Source organism: Fulmarus glacialis, unplaced genomic scaffold (genome assembly GCF_000690835.1).
Source record: "Fulmarus glacialis isolate BGI_N327 unplaced genomic scaffold, ASM69083v1 scaffold34721, whole genome shotgun sequence".
Lineage (NCBI taxonomy): Eukaryota > Metazoa > Chordata > Aves > Procellariiformes > Procellariidae > Fulmarus > Fulmarus glacialis.
The window spans coordinates 1-10,291 of NW_009192712.1; the positions used below are offsets into that span (position 1 = coordinate 1).

At 44.3% G+C, this 10,291-nt stretch overlaps 2 protein-coding genes across 2 annotated transcripts in view; one reads left to right on the forward strand and one right to left on the reverse strand.

Annotated features, from left to right (window-relative positions):
* Positions 1–339: 339 nt before the first annotated feature.
* Positions 340–6,653, forward strand: DPH7 (diphthamide biosynthesis 7; the record flags this gene model as incomplete). Its single annotated transcript, XM_009587197.1, has 7 exons — positions 340–427; positions 1,173–1,267; positions 2,940–3,106; positions 3,620–3,692; positions 4,520–4,585; positions 4,786–4,958; positions 6,031–6,653. Coding segments are annotated over 7 exons (1,285 nt in total), but the record flags the coding sequence as incomplete, so codon positions are not given.
* Positions 6,654–10,147: 3,494 nt separating this feature from the next.
* Positions 10,148–10,291, reverse strand: part of MRPL41 (mitochondrial ribosomal protein L41) — a 452-nt gene continuing 308 nt past the window's right edge. Inside the window, exon 2 of the mRNA XM_009587196.1 lies at positions 10,148–10,291. This exon is cut by the window's right edge and continues 12 nt beyond it. Coding sequence (XP_009585491.1) covers positions 10,148–10,291 — 144 coding nt within the window.

Here is a 10,291-nt window from a genome sequence, read left to right on the forward strand (position 1 = left end):
AAACTGTCCCTGGCTTCTTGGAGGGAAGTATTCTCCAGTTTGCTCCAGTGAGCAAAGGCTGCGCTCGTTTCTGTTATCTCTTCTGCTTATTTATGAACAGCTGGTCAGTGACTGTGGACCTCTTCTATTTATATAATAATATATAGTAGATTTCTGCTATATATAATCCCCTCCATGCAGGTTTGTGGGAACTTGAGGAGCCTTAGTTTTTCTTCATGAGATTTTTTTTTTGTCAAGTACCTTCTCCTTGTGCATCCTGGAATAAAAGTTATGACTTTGTTCTTCTCCTTAAATACAAGAAAGATGGACATTCAAGACTTGTTTAACTTGATCTTTTAGGTGCCACGTTCCTGTTGCAGAACATCCCATGGTTGGCATTGCAAACTCGACAGGCGCTGTGGAGTTTTGCCGCCTGACTGGAAGCGAGGTAGGTGGCTGTAACACCCGCTGCTGTTGAAGCTGTGTTTAACCCAGATTTAATACATCTCTGGATTTATTAGCAGTGTTAGAGACATGTAGGAAACCTGTATGGTTTCCATGGCTTCCTCTGTATGCTTAGCTTTTTAAACACTTCTTTTGTCCTCCGATAATGTTTCTCATAAATCCCACAAATTTGTTCGTGACACCAGAGAGACTGGCTGGGCTCTACCCACCTGCCGAGTGTGGGAGATGAGAGGTGTAAGGGGAGCAGAAGCAAACTCTGGAAACTGTCACTTGAGAATAAGTGTGGACTGGTAAACACAGCAGAAGATGCAAAGTTGTTAAAAGCAGGGAAGAATTTTGGAGAGGGGTTTCTTTCAGTTGGTGAGAGAAGGGAGTAATCAAGAGAGCCATTCCCACAGAGCAAAGAAAGCAGAAGCCTGTCTATGAGGGAATTCAACAGTCTGGGCATCACTTCTCCTGTACTTCATCACTCACTGAGAGGAAGCAAAGTTTAAGAGCGATTTGGTGGGAGATGGGTAGCGGAAGGGTGGGCATTTTGTGTATGCATATGCTTGCCCTTCAGCTAGTACTAAGCGATTGTACGTTGCTATGGGACGTTTCATCTCTTCTTTAGTGTGGGACCCTAATATGCTCGTCAGTCTCTGGAAAACAGCTGTAGGAGTAAGCAGTACAAGTGCAATATACCTGCTGTCTTCACAGCCTTAGCCCATTCCTTTTCTTTCCAGTAGAAGAAGAGCTGCATGTTGGAGCCATGCTTCAGGGTTGATCTCGGTGCACAGCGTCTGGCCTTGTCTTTAGACTGGTCCACAGGACGAGAGCAATGGTGAGAATGGGAGAGGCTGGTATTGGAGGTCATTGTGTGTGTGACAGTTTTCAGGCATAAGTTGAGGACTTTGATGAATGAATCTTTGGTGGCTTTTTGTGAAGTGGCTTAAGACTTTCTTGGTCCCAGCTGTCTCCCTGCACCTTCTCTGGAAGTTGCTATTTCCAGAGCAAGGGTAACAAAGGAACAGGAACACATACCATGGCCACTGTAACAGAGACTGAACTAACAACAAATGTGAGGTTGTGCTGTGGTGAATGGCAGCAGGTAAGCCAGGGACATGTCTTCTGTTGCCATTGCTAAAAGAAAGACCAAAATGGGATGCAGATGAATCCACTGGATCCAACTCTGCTCTTAGAACGGCTGAAATTTTAGTGTGAAGTTCTGTTTAAGAAGTGCTAATAATAGCACGTGTAGGAAGTTTAAACGTGTTAATGAGAAATGGGAGAGAATTGGTTTGGAAGTGGCTCCTTCGTCTCTCAAATGCTCATACATTTGATTTCAGAAATGGCATCACTGCATGAAATAACATGAATTAGCTGTACCCTGGAAGAGGTAGGGTATATGTTTTCTGCAAGTTAAGTGCAAAACAGAGAGTGGTGCCTTTGGTGTGAGGCTGGAAACTGAGGGGATCAAGTAGTCATGCGCTTAATGCTATAGGGCAAATATTTAGTAGCTTTTGCTAATTCGAGCTGTTTCTGTGCATGCTGTTTAACGAATAAGTAGAATTCCCAGTTCTGCTTTCTTCTTCCTTAAATTCCTTCTTCCCCTTGCCTCTGCCCTTCAAGATAAATGATCATTGCCATGATGAAAAGTCGCTTTAAAGCCTGTCACTGTTGTCACTTCAGAGACAAATAACCCCTTCTAGAAGCCGAATGTGCAGCCTTCACATCTCTGTAGGGAGAGGGTGACCCTGTCTCTCTTGTGAGGAAATTTGGGAAATTCAGTACGATTTAGTAACTGGCATATGATGTAGAATTGGAAGGAAGCCCTGAGGCACGAAATCAGTGCCTATAGTTGCAGGTAACCAAAGAGAAGGTACCTAGTTCATGTCAAGGAACATCAGAAAATCTGTGCATTGTGAGCTGCAAAACTTTTGCCAGTGCTCCAAGTACACTGTGTCCAGCAACTGCAACCGTACTGTGCCACAGGAAGAGAGCAGGAAAGGTCAGGATCAGCCAGTGCTTCAGACACCTGTGATAGCAGGGAAATGAAACATGTCTTCATACTCCAGAAGAGGGAAAAGACTCTGAGAGGTCCTTGTCATTCTGACTTGGAGGAAAAAAAATCCCTCTTCATACAGAATTTGTTTATTGATGTAATACCAAGCATGTGCGAAGTCAAGTTATGCATCTAGGAGAAAGAAAGACCCAAGGCTGGTTTTCTTTCCCTCACATGAGTATGAGGGTTTGCTCCCCCTGTGAGATTAGGGAATGGGGATCATTGATGTAGATGATTTTAAGATGTGATGGGCTGAAGCAAAAAAGAACTGTATAAATGTGTGCATTCCTTTCACTGTACTACCGGTTTCTATAAATGTTTAGTTAAATCAAACATATATAGTAGTATGTTACATTATCTGTCTATCATTTGGCTGCTATTTTTTACTCTAACAGCTTCTTAGGACACAAGTTTCAGTAATTGCTAATGTTTTCTCGGTGTTCCCCTGTAGTGGATGTCCTTTGAGAGTGATCAGCAGTGATTCAGAGGGGAAGCTGAATCTTTTCGCCATAGATGAATCTGCTCCTTCTGTGCATGTCCTGAACCAGTGGGAAGCTCACAAATTTGAGGCCTGGATTGCTGCTTTTAATTACTGGGACACCGATATTGTGTATTCAGGTCTGTAAGGGCTGGGAATCTCCTTTGGGGGTGTTGGGGAGGGGGCCCTTTGTTTAGGGATGTGTTCCTTGGGATTTTACTTTCCAGGGTTGGGTATGCTGCTTGCATCACACCGCTTGTAAGAGCTGGGGCCTCTGCTAGGGGTAAAAGGCTTCTTGACTGTGGGAAGCGGTTGAAGTTAATGAGGAGAAGCTGTGCCTTTTAAACTGTACTTTGGCTGGCTGTTGGCAAAAAAGTTGTTAATCTCTTGTGGCGTGCAAAAGAGAGCAGAGAACTTCTAGAGTCCAGTCTTTTTCTTCTAAATTTTTTTGCTTAGCAAAGTGAGGGTATTGTTAATGCATGTCTCTTCTGTGGTGCCGAGTACTGTGAACCTCAACTGATGTTTGGTATGTCTGTCAAATGCTGTGATCCTAGGGCTGAAAAGCATCAGTGCGGTGTTAACTGCGTTGCCTCAGTGCCCTACACTGGTCATTTGGGTGGTGTTCAGGGTGACAATGTTTTGCCTTTGTGCAGGAGGAGATGACAGCCTGCTAAAGGGCTGGGACACCAGGTGCAGTCCAGAGACTCCTGTCTTCACCAGCAGGAGGTAAGCAAGCCGTGTCTGCAGCTGGACCCTAAAGCTATCGTGTATGAACATATGGTGCTACCGTGTCCCTTCCCAGGCCACTGAATTCAGAGACATGCAGTGACAGTGGAGTCCTGTTTCTGCCTCCCTTGGGAAATGGAGACTTCTGTTAGATTTTTTTCATCAGGACAATTTCAGGTTGAAACTTTCTTCTCTGTGTCCTTCAATATAATAAACCAACAGCTTGCTTCCATACATGAAGATGGTGGTAGCTTCTTTCTAAAAGAAGGATCCTGATTTACGCTTCTATTTTGGGAATTTTTGTGTGTGCTGAATTTGGTTATCTTATGGAATGTTTTTTAGAAAATATTTTATTCTCCACTGTTCAGTCATTTGAAGTAATCTCTTTTTTCTGGTGGCATAACATGTCTTTCAGAATATGACTAAAACAATATACACAATTCTCCAGTGAAATTTTATATGTAACCTTAAAATACACTGGGGATTATTGCTATGGAAATATTAATATTGGGAGTAAAGTCTTGTGGGAATGGAGTTGTGCTGAAATTCTTACGGGCTCTGAACAGCAGTTTATGGTACAACTATTGCTAGAAAATATTTGTGCTGAGAGACTACGTGAGTTTTGCCCTGGAAAGGCTGTCGGACTGTGTAGACGGAACTCTGCCTGTGTGTTTCACTGGGATGAAATTTGAATTCACCTTGCTCTTCTTTCCTGAGACACCTTGATGTAGTTATGTGGACCCCAAATCCTTGAAATTCAAGGAGGAATCCCTTCTCAAACCATACATTGCTGTCTCTTCCCTCTGCTGTATGTTACTCTTTTGCAGACACTCAATGGGTGTGTGCAGCATTCAGTGCAGCCCCCACCGGGAGAATCTTCTGGCTACTGGCAGGTAAATCCCTTCTATCTGCTCTTCACTAGTGTGACCAGCCTCCTCTGTTATTTTGAACGCGCTACTGCTGCTCAAGGTGTGGTCTCTTCAGACATTCAGTGTGGTGAAGAGCATGCGATCTTTCCTAATTTTCTTCTGTACTTGCTGCACTGAATCAGCTTTGCTGCTTGCCTGCATATTTATTTGTGATACGCCTCCAGCTATGACGAGCACGTGCTGTTGTGGGACACCAGGAACATGAAGCAGCCGCTGGCAGACACCCATGTTGAAGGTGGAGTTTGGAGGTTGAAGTGGCACCCAACCTGTGATTTTGTGCTGTTAGCAGCCTGCATGCAGAGTGGATTCAAAATCCTTGACTGCCGTGGAAGCATGGGTGAGTGTTCAGTGGAAAAGAGATGCTCTTGCGCGGCTCTGCTGCTCTCCTTTCCTACGTCCAGATTAATGGGGGAACTCCAGCTCTGAGCTTGCTAGAAAGATCTAGATGTTGTTAATAGCCGTCGACTTTTATTCCAACTTGAGGTAACTCTTCCAGCTTTCCCAAACCTATCCTCGCTGTTGGCCTGTTCGGTCGTGCAAAGGCACTGTCATTATTCATGCGTAAATCTCTCATAACGCCTTTTCATGGGAAGAAAGCCTGTTTGTCTCGGTGTAAAGGCATTACCTGATGACGTGACCATTCCGGTTTGTATTCATGTTGATGGTTCAGAGAGGTTCTTCTGAATGTCAGGTGATGCTTTACTGCCATCAGAAGTTACTGACCTGCTGGTGAATTGGTTATTGCCTCAGAAAGGAAGTGCTGTGCAGTCTGGTTAATCTAGAATAACATGAGCAATAAGTTCTCCGTGTGAATCAGAAGATATTTACATGATTAAAACCTGTTTGCATTTACATTACAAATACAATTGTGCATAAAATGGTTGCCTTCCTACGTTTCTCCAGGCCTTGGGCAGATCCACAGCTTGCGAAATGAGGATAACATTTCTGCTGTATAGGGAAGGGAGGAACTTGATGTCCATTCAATATCAGAGTGAAATGCTGAAAGCTCACGGGAAGAACACATCTGCAATTTATGAATAACCAGAACCTGGTCTGGCAATCTTACCAGTTGTATGCATGGCTCAGTGGGGATCACTGTGTGATCTGCCTTGTCTTTCTTGAGCCTTCTTAGGTATTTTGAATAATGATGCTCATTAATGCACATTAAATATTCTCCTGTCTGCTTACTGAACCAGGAAAAATCAAGGCAAATGAGAGGTGGCCAAAAAATTGTCAGGAGAGCCAGAACCTCATTTCTCCTAGAATGCTTAGCTCTGTTACGAATAAGGCAATAACCAGAGAACTCTTCCTGTAGGACACAGCCAATGCTAGAATGGCTTCTGAGCAGTCTGCCACAAACTTTTTCACAACTTCATTTCTGCTCATTTCGTATTTTTATTTTTTTAAAGCGGAAAACATGGAGGAATGTATCATCCTGTCATCCTATGTCTTGCACAATTCCTTGGCCTACGGGGCTGACTGGTCAAGGCTCTGTCCAAGGGATTCCTTGACTGCAACACAGGTCTCTGCTGCTGCGTGTCAGCCTTCGGAGGAGCTCGTGGGAAGATCAGAGGAAGGAGACGAGAGACTGAATTTGCAGGTCCAAAATCTGAAGATAATTTATGAGTCTCCTACAGCTACTTTTGATGTAATATTGGATGAGGAGAGTGAAGGCCCTGCCTTGCTGCTCAAAGCAGAAGGGTGTCCTAAGCTGTCTGGGGATCCTGACTTGATTAGGGGCTCTGATTTAAAGGGGAGTTTAGATTTGGCTGGGGGTCCTGACGGAGGGGGAGATCCCAAGTCAGCCAGCGGTTCTGACTCAGGAGCTAAGAGACCCAGCGGAATGGGCCTGGACAGACGCAGTGATTCAACCAGGTCTCTAGACAGTCCAAAAGAAATGAGCATTGTAGCAACTTGTTCTTTCTATGACAATATCCTCCATGTCTGGAAGTGGGAGATGAGCCTGGTGACCCCTTCAGAGACGCCAAGTACTAGATCTCCGTCTGAAAGAACAGTTGAAAGTTTGCATTGACCAGTCCCAAGGGAGAGGGGTGGGAAAACTCCTGCACTGAGAGCGACATCTGAGCTTATGCCCTGTCTTAATTTCCATTGGGCTTTTCCAGTTCTATTGTTGAGCCTGTGAGTCTTTTAAGGCCAATACTGATGGAATTATTGGTGTTTTATTTTCAGCACTGAGGAAGGCCTTTGCTTTGAGGTGTGTGGTCAAGTACAGACACGTTTATTTAGTTTTCCCTTAATGTACTAGTTCAAAGTAGGACAGCCTTCCTCTCGAAGGCTGCTTGTTTGTACCTTGTATTTGAATCCCTTCAAGGCTGGTTGGCATTTGTATGATTGATCTGTTAAGCCTGTTCTCCTCCTTCCATCACAAATCGAACTTGTCTGCGCTGCTATGTGTAGACAAACACACAGTATGTGGTCAGGGGTTTCCTGAATGTCTCAGAAAAGCCCACGAGTAGAGGCTTAGCTGTGTGCGTAGCTTGCCGCGTGATCTGTAAACTAGTATGTACCTTGAGAAGACACTCAAAGACAGTCCAGATACTGACAGTGCAACGTGCTCATAGTGATCTTCAGTAGAGAGAAATTCTTTTTTAGAAGGAAATCCAGACTGACCGATATGACAGACAGCAGTTAGTGACAGGAAGCTTTGTTCTGAGCAGGGCCTTTCTTGAAAGGATTCTGGTGAATCTGCACAGCCTAATTTTACACCAGAATCATTACATGATTGCAATCTCACTTTATCACTCCCCAAGCTAAGCACAACCTGGTTTAGCATGAATTGTGTAGCGAGCCCCACTATGTTTTAGTGCCGTGCTTAACCACCCCCCAAAGCCTCTTGGTATCAAACTCATGTTTTCTGCTCTCCATAGTGAGACATACATTTAGGTCCAAAGTCAAGATATTTCAGTTTTGTAAAGGTGAACAGCTTTAAGATCAAAACCTCCAAAAAGTACAAGCAGTGTTTCCTGACGTTTTTTAAGTTCAAAATAAGTAAGTACAGAAACCAAAATCTTAACAACATTGCCCTAACTACCTCCAGGGATGGCTGCAGAATTTCTCATGGTTGCTCCATTAGCTTTCTTTTTTCACTGTGAAATATCAGCAAAACACTGTTTCTGGAACGCTTTCTCTGTTATCTTCCTAGAAACAAAAAACCAGCTTAAACTAGGTAAGTAACTTCTAGCTTGCATAGTTTCTCTTTGAGGGTCCTAAAGAATTAGTTGCCTGGAGGGAAAGAAACACCAGCAATAGGTATCTATTGATCTGTAACAGTGCTGCATCTAAAACGAGGTACAGCAGATCAGAATTTTACTGCTTTGAAACTCCTTTTTCAAGGGTGAGTGTGTATTTTAGAAAACATTCTTGAGCACTGTTACATGAAGATTCATATTAGTATTGTGAATGAGAGCTTTTGTTAAAAAAAAAACCACCCTATTTTTGGATGTTTCTAAAATAAAATCAATACAAGTGATTTATCTTTCTCGGTCGTTTTGATTTTAAAAATTCCTTCACAGTTAGTCCTTGTGAGGACCTTCCGCCTTGTCCCATGATGGCTCAGTCTCTTTGAGGGCGTTTGGTGGTGTTGAGTGTTCTTTGGGAGTCGGACAACCCAGTTTCCTCACAGCTCAGTGAGAACACCGAGGGTGTATCCCTGTAGCGACATGGCTTTTGACTATGACTCTGTCTTAAAAGGCTGTAATGTGAGATTAAGAGGAAACAGTCTGAGGTTAGTGAGGCTGGAGCAGTGTCACAGAACGTGACCAGATTGAGGCACTTGATTTATGCATTACGTTAGTCATTGCTTTGCCCCGAGATCTGAGGACTCTCCTATTATAATCTGCCTTCACGTAGGGAATGCAAGGCAAACGACTTGTTCAAGCTGGTATTAGCATCAAAGGGTACTGGATCTCCTGCTCCCCAGCCTTGCGTTCACCTGTCCTCCAACCAACTGCCAACAGTTACCCTTTCTGGAAAGTGTGAGGCGGAGCTCAAGAAAGTGACATCGCTGAAAGGAAGGGGTGAAGCACCGCTGCTGCCGACAGCAACAGCATCCAACGCTGAAGGCAGAAAACAACCGCTTGCGTATAACCGTTACTGTGATGAGCTTAAAAATAAATGAAAAATGAAGGTCGGGCTTAATTAATTAGAAAAACTGCGCCTCCCCTCACTCCCACTATGGATGTGATTCTTGAACCTTCTCTGCCAAAGCGTGCTACCGACTTCATTTGTGGTTATTTGGGGCTGCAGCACTAAGAAGTGGAAGCCAGTGCAGCATCCCCTCCCTGCCATCACAGCCCTATCCAGCCCTGAAAATATGTTTTTTAACATCACTTCAAGGACTCATCTGTCAGTCTTCATTACAGACTGGATGCTCACTGAGAACATGGTAAACATGCTTCCTTTCTCCAAAAGTGAACATTTTAATTACGATTTAATTCTCTAATGCTTAAGCTTTGCACTACTTCTTATTTAGAAAACCTCATGGAAAAAAAAAAAAACGAGTACTTCTTGGGAGGGCTACAGTCCCCAGACACAGAACTGTTGCACAGAAGAATCATTTGCTCAAAGACTCCAGCACTTGGATGTCAGAAGAAAACATGTTATTTCCAAAGGCATTTAGAATTCAGCAGTTTCTACTTTAAACAGTTGCAGACAACTGTCTATGTAGATGTCACTTGTATCCATTTAATTTGATGAACAGCAAAGACACTGCTCTTGTAAGAATATATGTCAAAAAATAACAATTCTTGAGATATGTTTCAAATTTAAACAGTTATCTTGCAACTTCAGGCAGCTGTGCTGCTAAGGAACAGACATTAAATGTACCTATTAAACTGTACCTTGATTTACTCTAACAGAAAGCTTAACTTTAAGGCATGGGAAAGTCTGGAATAATTGTGGCATTCAGTATAAGCTACAGTTCTCAGCAAGAGAGTTTAGGGTACGGATTTTGGTTTGCCTGTTGGAGGTCTCACTCCTGGTTTAGTGGAACACTTCACTGAGCCGGGGCTAAATCCGTCAAAGTGTTCTCTTTTGGGCTGTAACTGCCACTCGGTGCGAGTGGTGGCAGCGCTCTCCGACTGGGGTATGCCATTTGGCTTCCGCAGCTGCGGAACTCCAGACTCCCCAGGAGATAAGAGCTGTCCTCCTCTGTTCCCAGAAGGAAGGAAGGAATGTTTCAGCAGCCCAGAAACTGCCTCCTGCTAATTATCAGCACCTGGTCAATCAGCTCTTGTCTGAGAGCAGGACACCCGCACGCTTACACAACACAACTATACGCGCAGTGCAAAACCCAAGCAACGCTTTCCTTAATCAGAGATGGGAAATTAACCGCCAGTGTCCCCACAGCAATTTAAATCAGACATTGCAGAAAGACAAAGTGGAAGGATTTGCTTTTAATAGCCAGCGACAGAGCCTGTCCCGTATTTGCTGGTGCAGGGCGTGTCTCACGCCATGGCGATGCTCTCAGCGCGGCGCAGCAGCCCCGGGAGCCCCGCTGCTTGCTCCCTACCGCACGTAGTTCTTGGGGAAGAGCTGGAAGAGCTTGCCCTCCTGTGTCGGCTCGAAGCCGTACTTCTCCAGGTTGTTGAGGTCAAAAGTTCCTTCCTTCACGTCCTTCTCGATGCGGGCAGCCGCCACCTCGGTGAAGAG